At 38.8% G+C, this 26,470-nt stretch overlaps 4 protein-coding genes across 8 annotated transcripts in view; all 4 read right to left on the reverse strand.

The window, feature by feature from the left end:
* Nucleotides 1–8,279, reverse strand: part of vat1l (vesicle amine transport 1-like) — a 32,720-nt gene extending 24,441 nt beyond the window's left edge. Inside the window, exons 1-5 of the mRNA XM_048969549.1 lie at nucleotides 7,849–8,279; nucleotides 7,161–7,477; nucleotides 5,593–5,722; nucleotides 2,357–2,572; nucleotides 744–886 (exon numbers count right to left, since the gene is read on the reverse strand). Coding sequence (XP_048825506.1) covers nucleotides 744–886; nucleotides 2,357–2,572; nucleotides 5,593–5,722; nucleotides 7,161–7,390 — 719 coding nt within the window. The 5' untranslated portion in view covers nucleotides 7,391–7,477; nucleotides 7,849–8,279. The remainder of the gene's footprint in view (nucleotides 1–743; nucleotides 887–2,356; nucleotides 2,573–5,592; nucleotides 5,723–7,160; nucleotides 7,478–7,848) is intronic.
* Nucleotides 8,280–11,067: 2,788 nt separating this feature from the next.
* Nucleotides 11,068–12,869, reverse strand: bola3 (bolA family member 3). Of its 2 annotated transcripts, none has more exons than XM_048969405.1 (4): nucleotides 12,713–12,869; nucleotides 12,370–12,508; nucleotides 12,126–12,214; nucleotides 11,068–11,812 (listed from the first exon to the last, which is right to left on the reverse strand). In XM_048969405.1, exons 1-4 carry the CDS (start codon nucleotides 12,746–12,748, stop codon nucleotides 11,747–11,749), a joined length of 330 nt encoding a protein of 109 aa, XP_048825362.1. In that variant the 5' UTR covers nucleotides 12,749–12,869; the 3' UTR covers nucleotides 11,068–11,746. The 2 variants fall into 2 exon arrangements, with proteins under 2 accessions (XP_048825362.1, XP_048825363.1); XM_048969406.1 differs by having other exon boundaries at nucleotides 12,370–12,496; nucleotides 12,713–12,861.
* A 1,308-nt stretch (nucleotides 12,870–14,177) lies between these two features.
* hprt1l (hypoxanthine phosphoribosyltransferase 1, like) lies at nucleotides 14,178–18,868 on the reverse strand. Of its 4 annotated transcripts, none has more exons than XM_048969612.1 (9): nucleotides 18,667–18,868; nucleotides 17,103–17,209; nucleotides 16,597–16,780; nucleotides 15,977–16,042; nucleotides 15,861–15,878; nucleotides 15,671–15,753; nucleotides 15,382–15,428; nucleotides 14,925–15,001; nucleotides 14,178–14,814 (listed from the first exon to the last, which is right to left on the reverse strand). In XM_048969612.1, exons 1-9 carry the CDS (start codon nucleotides 18,682–18,684, stop codon nucleotides 14,767–14,769), a joined length of 648 nt encoding a protein of 215 aa, XP_048825569.1. In that variant the 5' UTR covers nucleotides 18,685–18,868; the 3' UTR covers nucleotides 14,178–14,766. The 4 variants fall into 4 exon arrangements, with proteins under 4 accessions (XP_048825569.1, XP_048825570.1, XP_048825571.1 ...); XM_048969613.1 differs by lacking the exon at nucleotides 18,667–18,868 and adding an exon at nucleotides 18,030–18,312; XM_048969614.1 differs by lacking the exon at nucleotides 18,667–18,868 and adding an exon at nucleotides 17,924–18,061.
* Nucleotides 18,869–20,202: 1,334 nt separating this feature from the next.
* bco1 (beta-carotene oxygenase 1) lies at nucleotides 20,203–25,204 on the reverse strand. Its single transcript, XM_048969449.1, has 11 exons — nucleotides 25,099–25,204; nucleotides 23,993–24,121; nucleotides 23,689–23,818; nucleotides 22,773–22,920; nucleotides 22,536–22,683; nucleotides 21,820–22,040; nucleotides 21,415–21,678; nucleotides 21,155–21,260; nucleotides 20,858–20,952; nucleotides 20,623–20,734; nucleotides 20,203–20,360 (listed from the first exon to the last, which is right to left on the reverse strand). The coding sequence occupies exons 1-11, from the start codon at nucleotides 25,202–25,204 to the stop codon at nucleotides 20,203–20,205; spliced, it is 1,617 nt and encodes a 538-aa protein (XP_048825406.1).
* Between the last annotated feature and the right edge of the window lie 1,266 nt (nucleotides 25,205–26,470).

Here is a 26,470-nt window from a genome sequence, read left to right on the forward strand (position 1 = left end):
TAATGTATTTATTAAGTATTCATAAACATCATGTTTGTATACCTTAACATCCTAAAATCCCTTAAGGTTAAGGTGTACTTACATGCTGCTTATGAACGTTCTATGAATGCATAATGAATGCATTATGAAGGTGCAGTTAATGTAAAGTGTTACCAATCTATCAATCCATCTGTCTATAATGCTTTATGAATGCATTACAATGTGTTATGAATGTGTTGAGAAATTCTTATACACATGGCATTCACAGACAGTGTCACCGAACATGCAAACCCCACACACAGAGCAGATGCACATTTTCAACCCCAAACCCTGGAGACGTGAGGCAACAGTGCTACACTTTTGAACCATCACTGAGTAACTGAAATCACCCACAATCAGCTTATCCCAGCGTTAATAACTAAGGAGATTGTGGTAAAAATCTGGTCCTCGTGGACCCCCGGAACAGTTACCAGGAGCTGAGAGGGAGCAAAAATGTGTACTGTCTGGGGGTCACCAAAGACTGGGTTGGGAAACACTGTCTTAGAGAATGCCAGCAAATGTGTATAACCACAAGAGAAAATAGTCAGGAAAGGTGTTAAATGATTAACCAGAAATATTCTATTTTGAAAGAACAATGAATGTTTGAAGTCCACCAAAGATTCACTCCATGCAGCACATCACACACAGCTGTGCATCTCTCATAGCAACCATTAGGCTGGTGGTATATGCACGAGGGAACTCACAGCTCTCGATGCATCACTTACTTTTTAACCTCTTGCACATAATCAGCGTTTCTGTCGAAAAGGTGAGTCACTGAGTCTTTGATGGCTTCGTGTTTGAAAGGGGAAGCGGTTCCAAAAACTGTAACATTTGGTATGGTGGAGCAGAGCTGGGCAACAGCTTGTCCCTAAGACAGAAAGAAAGAATTGGGAGAATGTTCAGAAAGTATCTGCATTATATTGGACCAAGTGCAACCTATCATAGTGTCATTATTAAATTTTGCTCCAGTCAAGGACATTGCCCTGAATAAAAATGAAAATAGAGGCAGAGACTTAATACCACCCATAAGATCACAGTAGGGGTAGCACAACTGCAACAATAAAACCATAATGTCCCCAGATCTACCACTTCTTTTTAATTGTGACTAAATGAGCCGGGTCTACAAAGTGTTCCGCTACATTTATCAGATTATCCACAGAAGCTGTATTCGCAGGCAGTGCCGTGCCAGGCTAGACCGTAGCTCTGGGGAAAAGGCCATCGTCCAGCCGAGTCCAGAAAAGCTAGAGATCCAGGCGGTTGTCCTTGGAATACACGATGAAGCTGATTTGAGAATCCATGAACGTTCCGTAGCCTTCATGTCACCATGGTGCTCTCAGAGCAACAGTAAACGCAGACCATCTCAGACCTTCTAGCTTAGGGAAATCAGCATATTCTTTTGAGAGGGGTTGCGATAAATCAAAAGTAGTCTGACGGGCTGAAAATACGGTTTTGGGTCTGAAAAATGACTCCAGTCCAGCTTTACTGTCAAGAGAAATGGGTTACTTATTAATATAAACAGAGATCAAGAATGAAGGAGCAGATGGAGAGAATCAACCCTGAGCCACCCCACTGAGGTACACAACAGCCTAACCCTAACCCCTCTTGCTTACAATCAATTATCAAGATGAATAGGTCTCATTGGTGTTCTTCAGCTTTACCCAGGTGCTGCAGAAGACTAACAGATTTGGCCTTGCATGCCCTCAGTGCAGAGATGCATCCTTTACAATGATTCTACTTCAGGTCACTTTACTATAAAGCCCCACAAAAGTGTTGCGTAACACATTATGTGTACAGAAAGTCCATTCTATTCATTCTCCAGCCACTTCTCCTGATCAAGGCCACAAGGAAGCCTGTAAGCTGTTCCGGGGGGCACAGGGCACAAGGCTGGGGTACACCCTGAACAGATGCCATCACATGGCATATACACAAGTAATTCAGAGATGCCAGTCTAACTGTGTGTTTTCGGACTTTGGGAGGAAACCAGTGACAATGGGAGAACATGCAAACACCACACACAGAGAGCGGAGGTAGGATTCAAACCCCAAACCCGGGAGGTGTGAGGCAACAGTACTACATGCTGAGTCACCATGCCATATGGATGGAAAATACGAGAGTAAAATTAAAATTTTACCACCCATCCATTCATCATCCATAATTGTGATTCCAGCACTTGGCTGTGGTGAGCCAAGAGTCTACCCCAGACAGTATAAGGGTAGGGGACACTCTGGGCAGGATGCCACTCAATCACAGGGAATATCCAATAACGAAAAGTATATGAACTATATTAATACTGTAACATTTCTTTTTTTTCTAAAAAAAAAAAAAAAGCATGACTTACCACACCCCCTCCAGCAGAGTGAACCAATACAGACATCCCTTCGTGGAGATTGGCCACCTCGAACAGCATCATATACGCCGCCACAAAGTTCATGGGGAAGGCAGCTGCCTCAGGAAAAGTCATATCGTCGGGAATTTTATAGACAAACTCCAACGGCGTGCACACCACTTCCGCCCAGGCATTGTAGTTCACAAAGGCCATTACACGGTCCCCTATCTGGAAGAATGGATGAGATTACTGCACAGAAGAAGGGAGCACGGCCAGCCATAGCCATCAGACAGGTGTCACATTCTGGCTACACTCCATTAGCTTGACAATAAAATGTTGTGCAGCGCTACAGAAGAGTCTCAAAGCACTGGGTTCCTGCCGAATGAATATCCATAAAACCCATTGTTTCCCAATAAAGTTAAGCGGCAAACGTTTTGCATGCTCTAAGTACCTTTGAACAGCTTTCCCATTTTTATCGATCCACAGCTAAACTAGAAGCCAGGTGCGGGTATCAGAATAATGGAGGCCGCTTTGGAAACTGTCAGTTTTTCAAATCTGCAGAGAATGCCAGAAATGCCCCAACATTGTTGCTTACGATACACAACTCAAGGTCGCTTGGCTTGTGCCTGCATGTACCGTTGGTCCATCATCAGGATTATCGTGTAATAAATGACACCTCAGGAAGGTCAGCAGGGCCTGCATTTCATCACCCTGACATATACAAGTGCAATAAAGGCCCAGAAAGCTTATCAGGTTTAACTACAATTTGTATCAGCACCTGCAAAATGATTAATCAGCAATTTTTACATTAAATCAAATAGTACATAATACTGTAAAAAAAACTACCCTTGATAGTACACTTGACATGATAAAATGTTTCATTTTGTAATTTCTTTGCTGATGTTTTAATCAAAAAAACATCACAAACCTTCAAAAACCAGGGAATGAATTAAAATCAGGTTACTGGTCAAATCATGCAATTCTGTCACAAGAAGAAAGAAGTTGCATTTTAAATGTATAAATGTGGCATGTGTGCATTGTAAGTTTCTATAAAAGGAAATAATATCTGCACCACAATCTGTCATGAGTGTTACTAGGCGACCCTAGTGATCCAAATGTGAAGTTTAGTCAGGCTGGCAAGGAATGTGAGCTACTGCGTTACATCTTCTGGAATGAAGGGGTGGAAGAGCAGATGGACACTGTGGCCATTACTGGCAACAAACAACAAAGTTAAATGCTTAATCAGGTGATGTTAGGAGGCAGCGGTCAGAAGCACAGGAAATTAGTATGAAAAACCACTTGGATCATAAACACCTAACACAAACACGGTTCTTCTGAGTAATGAAGGAACATTATACAGTGTGACAAGTGATCTCTCACAACATTTCTGATTAATGGACAAACACACATGTGGCAACAGCCCGTGTAACTCCACATCCCAGAGTGCTTAGCTCCAATGTATCGTATTAATCTGGGGTTCTTTTCTTGGGTATGACAGCATTCTGTTTTGTGTACAATTTAGAATGTTACTCTCCTGAGAAATAATCCATATCTCATGATGCAGCATTGTGGCACATGTTACACGCAATCCAATTCACAGAGTGTGTGCTGGAACTGGGTGATTTAAGGTCCCCTCTCAATCTGCAAAAGGTTATAGGTTGTGATCTTTATTGAAGCAGTGCTGATGTAAAGGAAATCATTATGTGCTGCTTCAGTGTGTGACATGTCAGAAGACGAGTTCTAGATATTTTCTGACTTCCTGCCTATTAATTTTTGTACGAAAGACCTTCCTGGGTAAAAATCTTGCGCATTCAAAGACGGCTCCAGAATATTCCCATACAAAACAAATCACTAAATTCCAAAGTTAATTTTAATACAGCTATTCTGTGCAGTTTTGTTTTCTCCCAACAACCAGGAATTGGTTTTTTAAAGTGTCACTTTCAGTGTTCTGCAATGTACAATAAAGTTAATACAAACTTTCCCCATGGGAAAGATTTAACCAGTCAATGTTGTTGGACATTCAAATCCAGGGATAAGAGGTGTTTTAGGAGGGTTGTCAATGTTTCCTTGTCTCACCATTAAGTCTAGGAAGTTTAAATCACTGAAGAAAATGGAATTTATTATTTCAGCCATAGCAAGAGGTTAACAAGAGCTATTATAAGCACACATATATGAAGGGCAGTGCATGCATAGCGCCAGTTCATTTCAATCCACAAAATATCTTGCTTTTTAAGTTGAATACACTAAATGACACTGCATTGACTCAGTTTGTCTGCCTTGCTTTAGTACTTAAACTGGAGATTTTAATCTAGAAAAAAATGTGCAGTCCTTCAACTGTAATCTTAATGAGCTTTACTGTCATAAATCAATTCCCACATGGAAAAAAATGGTGCAGCATAGTTGATATGTTTCCATTATTAACGGGAAGACAAAATATGCTTTTTAAATATAACAAAAATCTTTTCAGAGTACATATCACTCAAGATTTCAGTCATGCTTGTTTTGTAAGCAATGTTAATTTGGCTTCACCACGTGCTACTCTGTCACAGATATTTCATAGCAGTTAAGACAGCCAAAAATGAAATGTAAAATGCTATAAAAGTAATAAACAGGTCAATTTCAAAAGTAAACCAACATGCCGTTGTCATATTAAGTTACATTTATTTTTGTGATATGCCTGCAATTTTGATTTCAACATTTTGCTTTTGTGGTTTCATCCAGATATACTCAGAGCATCGGCATACCTCTTTTAATTACAGTTAATTTGTCATTCAAAAGGCCACAATTAGCTCAATAAGAGACACAGTACTACAGGTTCATAAAAGGAACAGGGTTACTATTGAAAGAAACAAACACTTTTAAGTGTATGTAACATCTGTCAATTTTAAGCAACGGCTTATTCTTAAGCAATGTCATAATCATCAGGTGTCTACGTAAAACTTGTGTTTTAAGGTAGTATACTCATAGATGAGATTCTAGTTCATCAGATGGGAAAAAAAAACAAAATTAACTAGATAAGGAAAATTTAGAATCGCAGATTTCCTGGGAATGTGGGACCAAATTTCACAAAGTAAACCAATTCAAGGATGAACAGATTCCAATTACACAGACACTGGGCCAGATCCAAACCTGCAACCACCAAGTTTGTCCATCTGAATTATTTCCTCGACAAGACAGTCGGCAGCATAACTGTTGTTTCCCCGAAGTGCGCAGTGTACCACAGTAGAAGCATTTACAGATGCACTGACCTCAAAGCCTTTGGTGTTGCCTCCCATTGCTTCCACAATTCCAGAACATTCAAATCCAGGGATAAGAGGAGTTTTAGGAGGGTTGTCAATGTTTCCTTGTCTCACCATTAAGTCTAGGAAGTTTAAACCACTGAAAAAAAGTGAAATTATTACTTCAGCCATAGCAAAGAGGTTGTTAACAAGAGCTATTATAAGCACACATATATGATGGGCAGTGCATGCATAGCGCCAGTTCATTTCAATCCACAGTTATTCATTGTCTGATTCGTTCCACCATAACTGCCTATTATGGCATTCAAACCATAACAGCATAAACCAGCTAAGAGGGAGCAATTTTCACAAACATCCCTGACAAAAGGGTATGTAAAATATCCAAAATATACTGTGCTTCAAACTGACAATGTGAGATTAAATATGCACAAATGATCTTACTCTCTATAATAAAGTCGAATTACTGGACCCTTGAATCGCCTTACACACTGAGCAGTGATCTTGTGACAAGCAAAAGATCCTACTTTGCACAGTGCCAGAGATGATTATTCTGAACGAAGTATTATTATAAACGGGGAAAATGGGAAACAAATTAACATCCCAAACCGATATAGCAGTATTATTATATGCAACCAGAGTCCACCCACACTAAAATATTTGAGAGACGCTTAGTGGCTCGGTTCTTGTCGCAGCCAGTTAGATCACAGACGCAATCTACGTTCACACTAAAGATCAGTATATGGTATAAACCAAACCATACCAAACCAGTCCCTCAGGGCTTCAAGACCATGATTTTAACTAGAGAGTGCGCCTCAAAAACTCCCACCATCCTCGTCAAAAAACGATCGAAATCTAACACGCTTTTCAACAAGTGATGCTACAGGTTACCGCATTTATCATTAGATAGAACCGTGCTCATGCACCCTTTCCGTAAGGCGATCGATACTTAAAAATGGCACACGTATAAATTCCTATACAGATCAACTTTCATTGCGAAGCTGGATCCGCAACACGCTGGAAAAAAACATTTGGCGTTCATATTAAAAGCAAATCACGGCGAGTAAAATACTGCGATTTTAATTCACTGCAGATATAGGAGATATAAAAGCCTCTTATTATGCAGAGCGTTGGAGGACCTGTGGCATGATATATCAATCAGAGCAATGCAGTCTGTCAGACATAACTCATACCAGATTCTATCCCGAACATTTATAATAAAATTAATTAACACTGAATTACTGTGACCAGTTCAACCAAAACCAGAGTAGTTTCTTCGTTCACGTTTCATTCTCCTCCTGAATGTGAATGAAACATTTTCATAATTGCAAGAATGAGTTGTGATACCACAGCCGGTATTTCTGCAGCCCCAAAAAACGCATATATAGAAACAGACAGCAGTGGTTTGAAGTGGGAGCGACGCCGGACACAAGCTGCGTCTCCGGGGCTGTGTCATCCCCAGAAGAAGCCGGGTCAGCCCAGAACTAGCGACTAAAAACAGTGCAAAGCCACGCTCAACCGGAGAACATAAGTCCAGGCAACTAGCAACTTGAGCAAATCCCACAAAGACAGACATTTACCACGCTTTGACGCGAATCTTGACTTCTCCTTCTTGGGGCTCAGGCATCGCTTTCTTGGTCACCCGGAGTTTGTTGAGCCCCCCGAAGCCAGTCAGCACGACGGCGCGCATCTCCTTCGTGTCCCCGCCCGGCATGACACTTTCTTGCTCTTTCCCGCCGTTCTTCTCTATCATGTGCTCCGTCTCCTCTGAAATCTCTGCTCCTTCCTTTGCCATATCTACAGGCTTCATGGAGCAGCGGAATGATGCTGAGCAGCTGGCGGTGCCTCTTCTCTCCTCCCCGTGTCAGTTACTCCGGGTTCGCGCTAGGTTACTCCCCTAAGTAGCGTAGCAGCGGGGAATGGCTGATCAATTTTTTTTTACCGTAAAACTTACCATAAGTGTGCATATATATTTAAATACTGATACAAATCCCGTGACACTCCCACAGAATCATAACGATATTTACCGATAAAAAATACTCAATATTAAGCATTATAAAGCATCGCGATGAGTAAGAAATTTCGGTGGACGCTCCCAAGCACGACAAACTCTTTTACAGTTTTGATTACCCGTTATAAATTACCCCTGTTTTTTCGCGTATGCGTGTTTCCTTCAATGATAAGCTCTATAGTGACAGAAGTAACCCAAATTCAGATAACTTAAAGAAAAAAACGAGCTAATAACAAGACACGAAACACTGGAATTACCTGTCACAGCGAAACGCCGTTGTTGAGAGTACGTAAACATGCAGGGCCCCATCAGAATTAGTGGAACTCAATAAAGCGGAAGAAAGAGAAATACAGTACTAACGTAATATTATCCGCGTTTTACTGAGATAGAAAGATTTCAAAAGCGTACTGTTGGTAGTGTATTCTAACTACTGCGTGCAAAACTTGTGTTTTCCAAATCGAAAAGTACAAGCAACTGGATTTTTACAGATAATTTCTGACTGGAAAAAAATTGATATAATATTCCCATTTCTCGAACTAAACACAGGTAAATAATTTTGGATCTCTTGCGCATGTAAATGCGTATTAACTGCGTTGAACAAGTTCTTAAACGTAATTGCATGATTGCAAGTAGTTATAGACCATTGAGTAAATATTATAAAGTGTGAACATAGCTTATCTGTCTTAAATGGCTAAATATTGTCAAGTATTCACTGTATTAAATGACTATCAAAATTGAATGTATGGCTTAAGAGTTTCTTGGTTATTAAGAAAGAAAATCACATGGTCTTCATTATAACAGTGTTTGTTTGCTTATGAACGTATTTGTTTTGTATGTATTTGACACTATGTGTTTGTCCGAAGTATATTAAAAATAAAAAATATTTTGCTATGCACCAATGATAACAAAAAAGCAACTTTGCAAAATATACAAATAATGCAAACTCACAGTCTGTGTAATGCACGCCTTAGTAGTTTCAATGTACTATATACAGTATATGCTGTTGGCTATAGTACGAGTGTTCGCCAGCTAAGGAAGTTTCCATGGTTACTGGACAGGTAAATAATAGGGTCCAAGCGCATCGCCGATGTTGGCCCACAGCCTCAGAATATAGGTGCAAAACAAATGTTTGTGCTTTAATGGATTTCAGAGATACATGTTAAACTGGAGCATTGCAGAAAAAGGGGTAAAAGCCATCTAAATTATAAAGGAGGTGGCCCGATAACCTTCAGTTCATTTAGTTCAAAGCTTAATGGAGACGCTAGAGAAAAGGAAACGCACATTCAACAAATGTACACTCTGTGAGACCTGCCAATTCATGAAAAAAGACCCTCTCTATAAACGGGATTTCGTTCCACTTTAAACATAATATCTATTGCTCTAATAAAGTGTGGTCAATCAAATTACCAGATGAGGTGGTCTAAATGAAAAGGCTTTTATGAGCAAGCGTTTGAATCGAGGTAGAGGTTTGACATAAAGCAGTTCTTCAGTACTGCTATTAATTAGGCTTATTTAGAGGTGGTATTGAATTGCACAATTAAAATCACATTAACCGAATAGTTTATCTTTAAAGCCTCGCTGTAAAATTTTCGTAAAATTCTATGTTTCACTTTCAATGGAATAAAGCAGTATTTATTATTTTAATTATAGCATGACTTGTGGTTTATAAGAAATTAACTTCAGTTTTTTTCCCCATTAGTCTCGGAAATGATTAAACAATGAGAATATATTCTAATAAATAAACAGACAGACAGACAATCAGATAGATAGACAGATAAAGAGAAAGAAAGAAAATTGATTAACGCCATTAGAAACGTAAGAAGTGTACAGCAGTACATTTAAACCGTGTCGCGAATTAAATTAATGTCATTTGAGCATGACTGAATGAGAGATCACTACCAGTGTAAATGACAATGGATCGTTATGACCATAAAGGAGAAACACTGGCTTAAAGACTTCAATAATGCAAATCCTGACCAAAATGACACTTATTCAGAGAGAAATTTGCAGATAAATCAGGACAATTTCGTACTTTTAGCAAGTAATTCATAACGTTTTTATATTCACTCATGTTCTTATGGCTATTACTTAAAATAATTTAAGCAAGACGATTAATTGCGTTATCTATATCATTTTCCCCCCTTTTTATCAAGAAGAATTATGAAAGCAATGGGGCTGGCTGCATAAAAGGTCATGAAGACTTAAAACCATAAATGTTAAGGCAGTTTCTACAACCTATTTTTTTGTAATACTACTTGTAAACTTCCTCCATCTGCTGGTGAGAATATGGCATAAACTTCCGAAGTTAGAAAATCGGCTCATTTTATCATCGTTCATATAATATAATCATGTTCCTTAAGGATAGGTAATAATTATATCATTTACTACGGAAAGTCAATTAGAATTATTTTATACTAATTTAACAATTTTTCATGTATTAAAGTGACATGAAGACCGTACCAAGAAACAGGACCCGAGGCAGGGGAAACAGGGAACCGTCACATCTAATATAAATATAAATTTTCAAATTAATGGGATACTCTTTCCATGAAATAAGCAACATTTGTCAAAAAAAAACTGTAATACGGTAGGAGCTTTGACTATACGTGCTACTATTTCAACTGGCTATCCCATCAGTGCAAAGCTCACCCCAGACTGAAGCTATTTCAAAGGGTCTGTGTTTACCTGAGCGTCGAGCTCCATTGAGTTACCATGGATACAGTGAGCAATCAGAGCTGCACCCAACATGACGACTCTACACAGACAACACTGACAGTTATCTTTTGGAAAAGGCGCCCCCGTTAAGTATGTACAGAGAGCAAAAACCCTGAGCCCGAATGACGTATTTTATGAGCTTTTCTAGCCCGTAGCAAAATATCAGCCGCTTAAAAAAGTTCACTAAAAAGTATTATTTGCATGCATGTGCCGCAAAAAGCAAATTAAAATAAGAATATGCAATACAGCTCCATTGTTCTTCTGTAGTTATGGCTATTGAATATACTTTTCTGAAATCAGTTCAGTTTTCCTTTCATTTCCGCAATATGGCTGTAAATGCTTTCATTGATAAATATGTATCTTGTATATATGGAATACATTTCATGCTCTTTAACTCTTTTAAAACTAGAAAATAAAAAAATGGGTGTGTTGGCATTTAATCCATAAAATATAATTTATACAATGTGTTAAGTTCTATATAAAATATCAAACTTTTAACTTACTGAAACCTGACAACAACAAATAGTTAAAAAAAAACGCACTGGACTTTCCCGGACATTTATAAAAGACCACATGTTAAAATATCCAACAAAATAAAAGATAATAAGACGCATATTGTACTATGGTTAGGATGTCTAGGCAGTCAGTCACTATCTAACTTAATCTTATACCCTAACTCTAACTGGTTATGAAGGATCTGACATAACATTATAACATACATTGAGTTTTCAAATTTAAAAAGACTGCATTTACCAAGTATCTGAATGAATTACACTTCTGTGTTGATGGCTTTAATCACATTACCTGTTATCTATACATCTCAAACACTCCTCAATTTTTTTGTGTATGCAAATACAACCGGATACAGCTCATACAAGTACAAGTACAGGGTTGCACACATTGTACAGCGTGCATCAAGCGTGAAGTGTGTGAGACCAAATGCACTTTAAAAAATTATGTACCAAGTTCAAAAGTAAAAGTGAAATCCAGATAGGTCTGTGCATGCCAGTGTGTTATTCACAGGGTCTACCCATCAACCTCCTCCTTGCATTAATCACAGATGACATAACTAGCAAGACATTTTTACTTTGTGCGTATCAAAAATTAAGGTCACTCTTCATAGAGTAAACTTTACACAACAAAAATCTCACCAGTTGCATTTGTGCGCAGTATTTACAACAGCAAGAAAATGTGCTGCCAACAGTAGACAAACACACTACCTTCACAAAGATTTTTACATCCCTGTCATTTTTTTTCCTCTTCACCAGATACATTGGTATAAATTCAGATGCGACTACCGAGGAATACACACCTTTGCATATTAGTTTTATGTGCGTTCTGTCTGCAAAATGCAGTTTGTTATGCTACATCAACTTCCATTTGAGGTTTTCTGATAATGGTCATGTGGGTAATTAGATAATGACATCAGACTTCTTGCTTCTAATTCTTGGGAACATCTGTAAATATTCGTAGGCCATGCATGGTTTTGATCTCATCTTTAAGTGCCTGTTAAGGGAAAATAAAACTTCAGTACTGTGAAGAATGAAAAGCAGCAAAGCTCTGCATACACAGTTTTAACTGAGGATGTAGAATTTGAGACTGGTGGTATCATTCCATTTATTTTGTGACACTCAGTTATAAGTGGTATGAAGAAACACTTCAAAAATATGTAGTATATCACAGGTGACGTCAAATAAAACGGGACCCTTTCATCTATCCAACCGTCCATGGACTTTTCTTAACGTGCATTCCAAAGCAGGATCGTGGTAAGCAGGGACCAGCCTGGACCGGATGTCAGTCAAAGGTATTATTAAATCACCTGGTTCACTAGCCGATGTTGCTGAACTGTTCTTTTGCCCTTGAATTCCTCGGATTCAATGTGTATTTCATACATGGCGCCACATCCACCTAGAAACCACAAAACCCCCCGATTTAAATGTTGTCCTGTTTGCAGTATTCTACAGTGACGCAATAATACATATAAACGTTTGCTGTCTTCCGCAAGTCTTGCTGCTTATCGCTTCCGACGTCACTCAGAAAATTAACCGTTGGATTATACTCGCCTGAAATGTCAAGCACCTTCAGTGAGGCTGCCTGCGGAAATTTTTCTTTAAGTATTTTCGCAATTCTGATTTCTCCCTCCGTCTGAGACGATAGAGCGCCATGCATTTGACCGGCGACTAAGGCAACCTGTGACAGACACTGACGCAATAAAACGTTAAGACAATAAACGAAATTGCACAGACTGTTAAAAATGTCGTGTGAGTAATAAACCGTACGTTACATGAATCTAAAGTTTAGAGGACAGCGTTACAGAACTAGTAAACTAAAGTTAATGACAGTTTTTCTCGATCGCTTATTGGTTATATAAAAAAAACTATTACGCTACATTGCCTACACACGTACCTGTTTTCTGCGAAGAAATCTATTAAGTGCAATCATGGTGATCTTAGTATATATTTTTAGGGCGTAAATGTCAAACAGACATATAAGTGGACAACAGGCTGTCCTCCTCCATTGACATGCCCCAGAAAAAAATTAATTCCTGTCGCACATACGTGACGTTTCCTACCAGAAAACGGGGCGGTCTTTAAACTAGGTAGCTGAATTACGTCTTTATCGGCCGCCCCCTATTGTCTCACTATGGAATTTCATCCTTTAAACGCTAAAATAATTTATTCTGTATACTTTGATTGGACCTTGCATTATAGATCAACGGGTCTTTTTGTGCCATGGACCCCATTCAGGGTGAAGCTCATGGATCCCTTCTCAGAATAATGTTATTTAAATATCTATGATTTATATTGGTCACAGGTATATTGATGATAAATATTCATGGCCCACAAGTTATGAACCTTGGTATGAATAACAGCATACACATAACACTTTTTCGTATTATCGAAAATTCTCACTAGAAATAAAAAAATCTCCTGCAATATCATTTAGCGTGGCACTGTACTTTTACTTATGCAGAAATAACAGCGTCCCCAAAATATTTTTAGGATTATGTTATAGAAAAAGAGTATTTTCTTCATCCCTGTGAGTAAATTGAATAATTTTCACACACTCAATTTTGCTCCAGAAAAATGGCTACAGAAAAATAAGCAATGATTAGGTTTGTGCAGTATGTAATTTTCATACCACAACACATGACAAATTATTCCTTGGTATAGAGTATTTTCAAAAGAAATGTTGTTCTGGTATTTTGTAATCTTGGCAAAAGAAAAATGACTGAGCGGATAATTTTGTTGTCAAGATTTCAAACTGGGGCCGGCGTGGTCGTGCAGCGGTTAGCACTGTTGCCTCACACCTCTGGGACCCGGGTTCGAGTCTCCGCCTGGGTCACATGTGTGCAGAGTTTGCGTGTTCTCCCCATGTCGTACTCCGGTTTCCCCCCACAGTCCAAAAACATGCTGAGGCTAATTGGACTTGCTAAATTGCCCGTAGGTGTGCATGTGTGAGTGAATGGTGTGTGAGTGTGCCCTGCGATGGGCTGGCCCCCCATCCTGGGTTGTTCCCTGCCTCATGCCGATTGCTTCCGGGATAGGCTCCGGACCCCCCACGACCCAGTAGGATAAGCAGTTTGGAAAATGGATGGATGGATGGAAGATTTCAAACTACCATGGTAAACCGAAGATACTGAGGTATACTGTATTACTATAATACCACCCAAGCCTAGTCTCGATTTCTGGAACACAAGTAGAGATAACCTGCCTATTTACACAGAAATATAGGTAATCCTCCCATTTTTTTGTAGGTTGTTGAATGAAATCATTTTATATACTCCCCTCCCTCCATTACTGGACTATTAAGTATGCTGAGTAATGTGTCAATATTTCACACTGTAGTACTAAATTGCAAAACACAGATAAACAACTTCCAGGTTTATTATTGCTGAAATAAATTATTCCATTATGATCTTGCTCTTAACAAAACTAAACATACAAATAAATATTTGTACATTCCTTTTTTCTTTACATTCCTTGTGCAAATGAACTATATTGATCACCTGTCCTTTATATAAACAATACAAACTGATAACGATGGATAATAGTTTACATTGGCCAAAAACAATAGTTTTTTCACAAATAAAAACAAATCTGATTTGTAGCTCACTATACTAATACCCTGGTATCTCAGGGTCTGGTTTGGGCATATTACTTAAGGAAACCTCACTCCCCCTTGTAACATTCATTTTGTCTAATCATATTCCAGCTGTTGAGGTCCATGAAACAACTCCAGATTTACATTTTTGTTCAAGTTATTCACAAATAAAAACCCAGAACATCAAATACTTGCAAAACAATTTTTTTCCCTCAAAAGGAGGGGCCCCGTAACGAAATTGCCAAGAGTTAAATAGAAAAACATAAAAAGGCCAAACATTAAAATGAAAAAATAAGCAGCTTCACAGTGGTCTGTGTGTCGGTTGATTGTGCAGTCGTCTGCGTCCTGCATCCCTCTCACTTCTTGTACTTCTCTCTTCCATTGTCATTCAGGATGCAGATGTGCTGAAAAGAAAAATCAAGGAGCTTCCCTGTAATTTGCCTTAGCTGTGCTTTCAGATCTCAGTATTGCAGACACACACAAAAAGCCTTCCCCGTATATCTTATCTACTTACACTGAGGTCTCTGAAATACTCATTGTAATCGAGGGCATATCCGACTAGAAATTTATCCGGAACTTCAAACCCGATGTCTGAAGGCATAGAGGTAGGACCAAAGGCATTAGTACAATGGACTATACAGTATACTTATTGCAAGCAATGCACCATGCAATTCAGATGATCCTGAAATAGTATCTAACAAATTTTCTCATTGCTAGAAATTAAACATGAGTCCACAGAACTAATAATAAGCTTATAGTACCAAAGACAGAAAAGAGCTTATCAGATTTCAACCAGAATAGCACAATATGCATGGAAAAAATAAACTGCATTTATCACTGAGATTTTATTATTTGAATCATAATTAATGTTGCCATTGCTGCAAGTTTATGTATGTGTTTAGGCTTATTACTGTAAAGTCCTACTAAAGTGTGTCACACTTTCCCATAGAGAAAAGATAAATAGGACTCACAATCTGGTCTGTATCCAGAGCTTTTCTGCGTCCTTTTGACCAAGAGGCTGTAATGAAACAATGTCATCCAGTCTGATAATCCGCTCATCACGCAATAATTATGACTGAAGTGTATCCTATAGAAGTTTGCACAAGATTAATATAGCCATTATGCGCTTTACATAAATGAGGAAATTCACCTCTTTTTGAAGTCATCTACAGGCAGCAGACCAGAGGGATCCCCTGTTATTTTACCTTCCAGCACGAGAACCTTTGTACTATAAAAACTGGAGTAAATTAAGAACCATACCTTACTACTTTGACAATCTTTGGATTGTGCTTATTTAATAGAGAAAGCAACGTCTGCATTGTTCTGCCAGTCTCGACAATATCCTGAAAGACAGAAAGGTATTACACAAAAAAAGATTGTCAAGATTGCTTTTTGCAACAGGTAAGTTAAAAGATGCCTCAATATATGCATGTAATCACAAAGATCTTACCTCAACAATCAGAACATTCTGTGGAGAAAAGTGGAAGACTGAATAGGGTAAAAAAAAAAATATATAAAAGAAGAATATTCAAACAATTGTTCATATGAGTGAAATTCCATACTCACTTTCCCCGTGAGGGCAGACAACTCATCCCCACCCATAACTTTAACATCAACTGAAGACTGATCATCCTGGAAAATAAATAAGTAACAGTGACTCTTTCAGGATGCCTCTCCAACTGTCTGCAGTAGCAAAAGCAGAATAGACACAAGCAATGAATCTAATATAGTCCATCCATCCATTTTCCAAACCGCTTATCCTACTGGGTCGCGGGGAATCTAAAATAGTGCACATCTCCCCTAATTTTCCCCCAATTCCAGTATGTCAAGTTAGAATTAGCACAATATATTAAATTAAGAAATAGGGCCATGTACAATACCAGTTTTATATTACTGGTATTTTATATTATTATAACTGATGTAAGATGTGAATTCATGTCGTACTGGAATAATGGACTTGGAAATTTATACAATTCAACACTACATTTAATTAACTATGGCTCCAGTCTTCCACCACATTAAGTTACATTTTGATGCAGTAATAGACACCAAAGGCATGCCGACATAAAATTTACACACTTATGAATTATATCCACCCTGAAGGGTGATTACTACAGTGATTAAAGGCCCAGAAAGAATATCAGAGAGTTTTTTTAAGTGAGAAGAAACAAAGATGAATCACTCACACAGTAGCTTTTTAGTCTAATGAAATCCACAGTCAATGGAACAGATTTATCGATGTTTTGATTAAGTGCCTTCATGTAATCTAGCAGGTCTGCAAAGAATGTATAACCACCTTTCAGCACACACAAAGCAACTATATGGCACCCTCCCATGTCTTGTACTATATTTCGGGCCAATCGTTCTGTCCTGCAGAGGGAGAAATGGACGTGCTTAGACAGAAGAGCAAAAATATATGGTCAGTTTTAATAGTGTGATGCAATGCTTCCGAACTTGGTCCTCGGGAACCCCCAGAAAGTCCACATTTTTGCTCCCTGCCAGCTCCCAGAAGAGGAGCAAATACGTGGACTGTCTGGGGGTCCCTGGAGAACTGGGTTCGGAAAAAAAACTTCCCTTAAAGTAATCATTATGTCAGGTATAGTGTGCAAAATATCATAGATGTACAGTGTTTTTAAGCTGTCCAAGTGGAGGAACTGCAAAGGTACATGAGACATTGTCGTACTGAGCTCACCTATCCATAATGAGCCCATGAGGAATAATCACCCGATCCAAATCATCTTCATAGTGTTTGGGTACACAAAACAGATTCAAGTCATGGCCTTTCTCATCATCGGGAATCTTGGAAGGAGGAAGGAGATTAAAGAGATCACAAGCGAAATGGAATGGCTTCACCTCAAGTAAGCTCATGCAGAGAAGCAATATAACATGCGAAATGTACGCCACCAGATAATCTCAGGTAACATGACAAGAAATTCTGACATAAACCTGTTAGAATTATGAAATTTAAACCCTCAGTCATGGACATGTGAGACAAAAGTGCACTCCCTCTTGAAATATCTTTCATTATCTGCTTACAACAATTGAACAATAACTGCAAGAACTATGTCTACCTTAAAATTTCACAGCAAAATCCCGGTCATTAATTTTAAGATAGTGTAGCGCTATTCTTTGTTGTATGAAATCAAGCAGTTTTAAACCTTTCAAACACTTTGCAGATCCTACAGGACTAACAAATATAGGCCGAGGTTTCACTGTGGGACACAGCGGTGGGGTATATCTCTTTGGCCTTATGCATTAATATGAAAATCACTCCTTTCACAGAAAAAGGTGCCCAAATCCGCCTAGGTATAATAGGAAAATGAAGTAGGTCAGCGCCGATAAAGGGATACGGCTTCTTAAAAGAATAAACATTACTCATTATTTTAATCACACGTTAAGCTACTATTATGAAGGGCAAAAGCCTTCATACTAATAACTGTGAACACACACCATGTCCTATATTTCAACATTACAGTCCGCGACGTAATTAACAGAATATCTAGTTAGGCCTACCTTACGAAAATGAGCAGTTTCTACATTAATCTCCCCCACGATGTATTAACTGACGCATCAAACCCAAGTGATGGTTTTATGATGAAAGCTCTACCTCAGGACTCACCAATTCGATCATTTCCGGGTTTTTTAAACCCGTGGGGGAATGCTACAATACATATTTTTAATAATTGTTGGAAGACATGGCGGCTATCACTATTTTAAGAAATTTTAGAAACGATCAAACAAGACTTCTGTAATTAGAATAATTTTCTGACTTCTGGCGTCATAGCAAAGTCATACGTTCGTGAGGAGAACGAAGTTTTGCATAGTAAATGCGACACGGCTTCAGCGCCTTACTGTCGACCATTATTGACATTCGCCCTGAATGCAGAGGCGATAATAAATAAATGGTGTCGCCTTAGCAACAGTGAGGAAGCTGCAGTGCGCCTCGTGCGACAGACAGCACGCCATAAACACGACGCGCGTGCCTGGAGCGCTGCAGGAGACACCCACGTATGCACAGAATATACACAAGGCGCCGCCCTTCATAGCCTAAAATCCTCTTAAAACGCTATCGATCCCTGAAACATCCAAACTAATAAGGTTAAGACAACGGCTCACCGCTAACAATCTGAATTCAGACCAGGCATGCCGTATCCTTACGATTTTTTAGTTCAACCTTTATTTTTGAGCTAGAAAAACATGCATCTTAATATTACATACAAGATCCCGAATCCTACGTTTAGGCTGCAACCACTCACCTGCAAAAACGATGCCATTATTTCTTGTTCGCGCTTGTTTTCCCCAAGACTATAATATCAGATATACCATTCCCACCTCCCAAATATGCTTACTCCTGCGCGCTTCCCTACAGTCGGTACTTATTGCGACAAAGTATATGTAACGTTCCCTGCTGGTTAAACCCTTACGTCACAATCCATTTTAACTAATAATCTGATTTACACCGCTGCAACCTGAGCTTTGGCTCACTTTCTGCGTAAGGAACGACAAATTACTGACAAGAGCTTGAGCATTAAACCGTTCTAGAAATCTGCAGAGTACTTATGATTAAGTACATTTTAATTTTATATATCAAAATGTTGACTAAGGACTTCTTGTCGTGCTAAGTGGTTTATGTTTTTATTTTTTTAACCCTCTTACTGTAAAATGTAATTCAGTGATTCTATAATTACATTTAATTAAAGGAAAACATTTAATCTTGCAATATATTCAGTCTAAAAGCCATTGCAATACATTGATGTAATTTTTGTTTCCACAACAGATTATGGATGATGAGTGGGATTGAGTGGCGACTCCGGATAATTTTTTAGGTCTTCGATGATTGACTTTTCTCCGAACCAATGAAAAATGGGGTCGAATTAATTTAAGCTCTTCAACTGCTAGGCCGAAGTTTATTTGTATCCATGATTTTTCCGGGTAATCGTAGACTGGGTGATTTGTAACAAATAGAGACCAAAAGTACGTATTAGTAATAGTAAATCCATCATATACAAATCGCAATTAAACATCAGTGAACTTAATGTTTATTTATACTGATACTTAAACATACAAAAAGATACTGTACATAGTACATTTACCATGAGGCGAATTCAACAATACAATGTTGAAAGAAAAAAATCAGGGCAACTGCGTTGCATGTTATTTTTGGAAAGATGGTTAATTAAATGGTTAATTAAATGGTTTATGAGGATAGGTGGGTGGCTCATTAGCCAGCACTATTGCTTCACACCTCCAAGGTTAGCAGTTTGAACCCTGCTTCTGCTGTGTTTGTTGGGGGGCTGTAATGTTCTCTCCATTTCATGTAGGTTTCTTCCTGCAATCTAAAGACATGCAGTTAGGCTAAGTTGTCCATAGATTATGATTGTATGTACCCTGTGATCAGGGACGGATTACGGACCGGGCCAGCGGGGCCGCTGCCCAGGGGCTCTTGAATTGTGGTGGTTGTGGTGGTGGTGCTGGTGGTGGTAGTGGTGGTGGTGGTGGGGGGGAGGGGGGCCCTCACGAACGTTTTGCCCAGGGGCCCACACAACCCATAATCTGTCCCTGCCTGTGATGGACAGACATGATGTCATTGAGCCCCATCCTCAAGCTGTGTGAGATAGGTAACCCTGACCAGGATAATTCTTCCGAAAATCCATGCATGAAAACAAGTATTCAGTTTTGGTTGTTTTCATTTAATGTTATTTGTCCTGCATTCGCTCCATCTGTAGAAGACACTGCTCCAGACATCTTGATAACCAAACCGAATGGAACACTCTCTCTATGACGACATGACCTTAGCTGCCTAGCTGAGGTATGAAGTGTCCGTGCATGTCAATGTGCATTTCCACATCCAGTGAAGCCCGGGCCATTTCTGTAAACGTTTTGGCTTCCAACACAAGCAGGAAGGCTGACACCTTTGGACTGAGCTTGATGACTACAATCAAAACGACACCTGCAACGAGAATGCCAATGCAATGATATGGGAATATTAACATATTAATATAGAAATGATTGAAATAGTTCAGCGCTTCCATACATTATTTAAAAAAGACACAGTCAATATTTTATTCAAAGTAATAAGTAAAAGCTGAGTAAGACATTTCAGCAGTATTTGCCATCAGAAATATTTCCACGGTTAACGTGTTTCAGTAGATTTTAGTTTCAGTTGATCTTGGGTCTCGCTTTAATTTGTTGTGACTCCTGCATGAACTCACCGTCATCCTCCTCCTCTGCATTTGGTCTAGCAGTGAAGACTGCTTCACCAGGCCAGCAGTTCTCCTCCATCCACTCCAAAGCCTTCTTTTCTTCAACATCAAACTTCACAACCTATTCACAGAACCCAAAAATGTCCTGCATTTTACAGATCAGCTCTTCTTAATTATGTAAGTACTGATGTAAATAAAGTAAACAAGCTCTCATAACCAGTCCTGGTATATATTGTAGCGATACCTTTGTACTTATTGCTGACATGTCAGTACAGGTCATATACACATATCTGTGCTTTTTTCCATTGAAGTCGTAGTTAATTCTGGGAAGTTCCACACCTGTTGTGGTTGAGAATGCCCAAATACAGAATAAATACAGTATTTAAGTGCAGGATGTACTGTACAGAAATGCATCTGTTCTTTATCAAAAGAAATGGATGCAAACAGTACTCGCTTCACACTTGAGTGCAAAAACTGGAAAACAGCTGAATCTCTCACACATGATCTTTTCTAGTGTATTAGAAATTACGAATGTTATTACCTTCACAAATTATTTCTGGATGGCAAAACAATCTGTCCTCCTTCTCTTTTATGACATGGGCTGTAGTAAATGTGAGCTTTACCAAATCATCTCCAAATTTGGCCTCCTAAAGAAATAGCATATAAAAACATTTACTGCTCCCAGTTAGTGAATCTTGGGGTTGTTTCCTGATAGTTGTATCATTATTGTCCATCTGTTACAATGTTGTCTTCTTTGGATCAAAGATGAAGTATGTTGTGTTTTTGTTGATTAAACGGTACCTTGTCATTCAGCAGAGGAAGGGCAAATCGCTTGTATTGCGGTTTAGTAAAGACTTTTCCTGACATCCCAGGTCTCTCCATTTCCAGTTTCAGGTTTTTTAGGTAAAACATTTCATACAGACTGTTGTCCGCATATGTGATGGCGTCAAACACCACGTGACCATCCTTTTCAAATGCGTTGACATGGTGATACATAACCAAAGCATCTGTGAAGAACTTTGCCACCTCCTTACCAGTCTGTCTGTGTATCAGGTGAATCAAGGTCTGAATGTGATGCAAGACAGATGAAAATATTTGACTCCATTTGAGATGAGGTTATCCACTGAAAACCTTTACCCCAAAGTGCATAACATTTCAAAAGTCACAATTTGCACCCTCAGAATGAAGGTGACTGTAGATTCTTACATATTCCTCAGGGCAAAACTTGAGGCAGCTGGCCCAGTTGACGTGTCTCATATATGCTGTGGCCATTTTAAGGATGTCCAGCTTTAAGGGCTGTTCAACAAAGATGAAGTAGTTGTCTGTCATGCCAAAGCTATGATAGTAGCTGGGGTTCATGAGGGAACGGCAAGGCACTGTACACAGCACCTCCAGGTTCTTCAAGGCCGGTGTAGCTTTGGCACTATCTGAGGAGAGTCATTTATATGAAGAAGACAGTGGGTGTATTTCAATACCAAGAACACAAACATTGTACTTGTGATCTTAACAAGACCGATCTTGCTAATTTGGCTCCCAAGAATGGCTTTGGAGCATAATGAATCATGGGATTGGTCTTGTTTGAGAAGGATGCAAGTGACGTGTCCTTGTATTTGAAGTACGGTCAAGTAGGCCTACGCACATTAAGAAACACCCAGTGTCTCCTTGCCAGCTCACAAAGATATTCCCAAAACTCCAATCATCTAACTGACATCATTGAATTAATATGAATCACACACCATCTAATGCAAATAAAATTCAACATGTTCCGTGTGCATGTTTTTAAAATTTCAAAATACTACCTACTGGTCTTAGCGGACATGCTTAAAAAATGAAGGTTTTCACATGTGATTTAAGTGCTTGCCCTTGAGACAAAGAAGAAAAGCAGTGATGTACAGCAGATACTGGCTTTGTAGGGGTCTTACCCTCTGCAGCAGGGGGAACTCTGAATAGTATGTACTTTGTCTTGCCCTTTTCTGCTACTGAGGTCCCCATATTGTAGGTGTTTCCTTCTTTGTCATAATGTGGGTGTGATGTCACAAGGTTTACAGCAAGATATTTTAGGTAGTCCACCTGAAATACACAGAAAAGTGCCCAGTACATGTGAGCTTCGTTGGACCCATTAGGTTAAAATCAGACCAAGACTGTTATACTGTAATTACCTTGTCTTGTGTTTCCAAGATGTTAGGGTCTATTTTGCGTATATAGTTGGTCTCTGAAGTAGCATAATAATCCATTCCATATTTTATTATATTATTCCCACAGTTGTCAGTGAAGTCTGGGATGGTGTGGGACAGAAAGCTGATCACTCTAGAAATAATGTTTTTTTGAAAATAAAGAAAATTCAGTACATATACAGTGGAACCCCTGTATCTGCAGCTTCGGTAACCATGGTTTCAGGTATCTGAAGTTTACCATAGTCCGAGAAAAATATAAAAAATTACAAGAATAAATGATTCATAAGTTTCAAATTGTGCACCAAGTGAGGACAGGCTGTACACTGCTGAGTAATGACAATAGGCTAAGATATTTTTTAACGAATAAAATTTTCTCATTTTCCTTGCAGTAGGAGTAATTGTATGTTTTCGTGGTTCCTTCATCCATTGAAGGATATAAAAACATCGTTTTCATTGCTCCACCATCTCTTGATACATGATTCTTTTTCATTACTGTGTCGTCTCTTCAAAATTAGCCTAAAATGTCAGAGTTCCTTTCATTTGAGAGAAAGTGCAGTGCTGTACCGTGCTCTCCATTAATGTGCAATGTACTCTATGTTACTGTCTTTAATGTTGGTAATGTCTTTCTCTGTTTAAGTTGTCAATTACATTTTACCCTATGTATGTACACAAAAATCAATATATATGTGAGATCCGCGGATGGTTCGTTATTATCCACTTGTTCTGCTATCCACAGTAGGTCTTCATCAGGAATGTATCACCCGCTGAGACTGGGAGTCTAACAGGTTTCAATTATGCATGATATTCATTAAAGCTGTTCACACTCTAAAAATATTTTTCATGTGACGCAACATAATGCACAGTCATAGTGCTCATGGAAAAAGGCAAACCGAACACTTACTTGGACAGTATATTTTTGCTTGGATGGGGGTAGGCCATTGTTCCCATTTCTGACACTACAATTCTATTGGCTTCCATGTTTGCTCTGTAGGTATCTCCTTTGAGATATTTACTTCTGTAGAATACATCCCCTGCAACACAAAGAAATATCTACAAGGAGCCACTGAAACTATGTTACAGGATATATTGTATCAATATTCTGGGTCCAACGAAACAATCAGGGGAAAAGGGACTTTTATTTTGGCTGGGTTCTCTCCACTTTAACTTACTCAAACCTGTTGTACCACCTGAGAGCTTTTCCTTACCATCTTTGAATGTAAAGCTGTGCATTAGTGCCATCCCATCAAACCAGTGATTGTAACTGGTATCTCCCACTGAGAACATGCCTGGGCCAATACGAACAAGTGTACCCTGCAACCAGTCAGGGAGGCAGCCTGTCTCAAATTAAAACAAAAAACAAAATCACATCACATATAAAAAAGGTGAGATGTAGAGGTTTAGGAATGGATAGTGTGGATGTTTTGCGAGGAATGATAATGTAAGTTATAAGGGTATAAAAACATGTTTGTGGTGTGTAAAAAAGAGGAGGGAATTCCTGAAAGATCTTGAGGATCACCCCTTTGATCCTACAATCATTACATCCTGTTCATCGATTCACTGAGAGAGCCAGGTACTCTGACAGGCTTTCCATATAATTTTAGCAGTAATCATACTGTACATGCCCAAACAGAAACATTTTGTAAGAAAACAAAAATCCAGGCTCATTCCTACTGTTCACAAACAATGTGCTGACCTTATGTTACTGATACCATATTCCCAAAATAAGCTTATAAAAGTATCCAGAATAATTTAAAAAAGATCATTTTAATTTGTGGGTTTTTGGCCATTATTTATTCTAAATTTCTAGGGATTTTAACTTCACAAATATAAGGTTTGTTAATATATATTCCGATTTTCAGAAAAAGGACTTCAGCTTAACAATTCATGTAAAAGTGAGCACACGGTCACTTTCACTGTCCCAGCACATTAATATTTTAATTCGGACCAGTGCAGGGTATAGGCTGCTGCCTTTGGGTCCAGAATGATCAGGGAGAAGGGCGGGGGGGGGTCATGTAATGTTTTTGTAAAGTTATCTGCGATCTATGCTATCTATTAATGATGGCTAAATGAAGGTTCGTGCAACATTTGCCGTATTTTTTTATCCCACTAGATGGCACTCTTGATTTGCATTAGCGCATGCTTTGAGCCCTGTTTTGAATAGAGTGCACCATCTAGTGGAGTCGGAAAATACAGCAAGTGGTTCACGAACCTTAATTTGGCCATCACTGCTATCTATGGTAAATGTGTCATGAATGCACATTGTGGATGCAGTTGACACGCACTGGATCAGAGTGTAATGTTTTAAGGTTACCGTTATTGAGATGCGCTTCTTCGATGAGGTCTCTGTTAAGCTCTTTCTGTTTGCTGCATATGACTGATATGAACGTGTAAGCTTGCTGGTCGGTACTTTTGCTCATATCGATCATCAATCAATTAATCAAGTTTAACCAGCAGCACGGCAGGCGTTGTATTAGTTGTCCTCTTAGGTATAATCAGAACATCCTACCCTTATTGTGGCACAGACCACCCAACATACTTCAACATAGCATTAACAACAAAGTTAAAAGTATTGGTAAATATTACTGTGAAACAAGGATTACTGCTAATCAAGACCCATCATACAAAACATAATTACATTCGTGCAGTAAAATCTGCCAAGGGGATTCCCTTCTCCCAAATTTATTCCTGTCTAAGGGGCTGGTACAAACATATAACGCAATGCCTAGGCCGTAACTGGTCAGCCCTGCTTTAAAGGCCAGGGTGAGAAAATGTTTTTGGAAATAGTTGTGCATTCCCTCGCAATAATTTTTGCGTTCCCTCGCAAAAGTTATTGTGAGGGTATGGAACGCAAAACTATTTAATTTTTTCCCCCACCCTGGCCTTCAAAGGGCTCCGTAGTTACCAGCTTGACAAGCATATGCGATGTTTGTTATACAAGCAATACTAGCATTCGTTGTTTGGTGCTGGTAGGCTTGTTAGCGTCATTTATGAGCCCTTGCTGGTGGACCAGCTGATTTCAAGCAGACTTCTTTTTACAGCCCAATTTTAAACGTAATTGCAGCTTTTTAAAACGTAATTAAAAATGCCATCCAAAAGTAGCATCTGGTATGTATGGCTGTGTTAATGTAGTCTTGGGTAGGTATTTGATAGTCAGGACAGGTTGCAAATATAACTGGGAAAATAGAGATGGAGGTAGTGGGTGAGAAGTAATGTGCTTGTGAAGACACAATTTCATGTAACAGACAAAAGGTAGTATTATTGATAAGTGGGAATAGTATAGGCAGGAGCACCAGTTGTGTTCTTCCTGGATTTATGAGTCAGGACCTCATTCCAGGGTTCAATTTAATAAAACTGTGTCCTCTACAGGTGACCATAATAATCAATCAAAAATATAGTCTCTATGTGACATAGTAGCAAAGTAGCACCACACTGCCACAGAAGAACAGTAAATAATTCATTAAATATATTAAATTAGAAATAATTTTTCTTGTTTGATGTTGTTCTGTTTCATAGCCTGCAGTTAACTGTGTGAAAGAAGCAAGTCCTGGGAAATCATTAAATTTAAACAGAGGTATGTGTCTTGAATTGGTAATACTTTAATACAGTATGCAGTTTTCCAAATGAAATAATTTAAGGTTTACAGTGCCATCTGTAGCATGTTTTTGATTGTTTAGTTGGCCAGG

Source organism: Brienomyrus brachyistius, chromosome 11, assembly GCF_023856365.1.
Source record: "Brienomyrus brachyistius isolate T26 chromosome 11, BBRACH_0.4, whole genome shotgun sequence".
NCBI lineage: Eukaryota > Metazoa > Chordata > Actinopteri > Osteoglossiformes > Mormyridae > Brienomyrus > Brienomyrus brachyistius.

Excerpts from the sequence above, each read along its gene's own strand:
- bola3 (XM_048969405.1), bottom strand. The coding sequence starts at position 12,748 with ATGATTGCACTTAATAGATTTCTTCGCAGAAAACAG. Across the intron at positions 12,509-12,712 it reads GATTTCTTCGCAGAAAACAG|TGTCTGTCACAGGTTGCCTT; the intron begins GTACGTGTGTAG and ends TTATTGCGTCAG. Across the intron at positions 11,813-12,125 it reads AACATCGGCTAGTGAACCAG|GCACTTAAAGATGAGATCAA; the intron begins GTGATTTAATAA and ends TTCCCTTAACAG.
- hprt1l (XM_048969612.1), bottom strand. Across the intron at positions 16,781-17,102 it reads CATGGGCTCATTATGGATAG|GACAGAACGATTGGCCCGAA; the intron begins GTGAGCTCAGTA and ends CTCCCTCTGCAG. Across the intron at positions 14,815-14,924 it reads AGTATTTCAGAGACCTCAGT|CACATCTGCATCCTGAATGA; the intron begins GTAAGTAGATAA and ends TTTTCTTTTCAG.
- bco1 (XM_048969449.1), bottom strand. The coding sequence starts at position 25,204 with ATGAGCAAAAGTACCGACCAGCAAGCTTACACGTTCATATCAGTCATA. Across the intron at positions 24,122-25,098 it reads AGAAGCGCATCTCAATAACG|GCTGCCTCCCTGACTGGTTG; the intron begins GTAACCTTAAAA and ends AATTTGAGACAG. Across the intron at positions 22,921-23,688 it reads AGCAAAAATATACTGTCCAA|AGTGATCAGCTTTCTGTCCC; the intron begins GTAAGTGTTCGG and ends CATTATTTCTAG.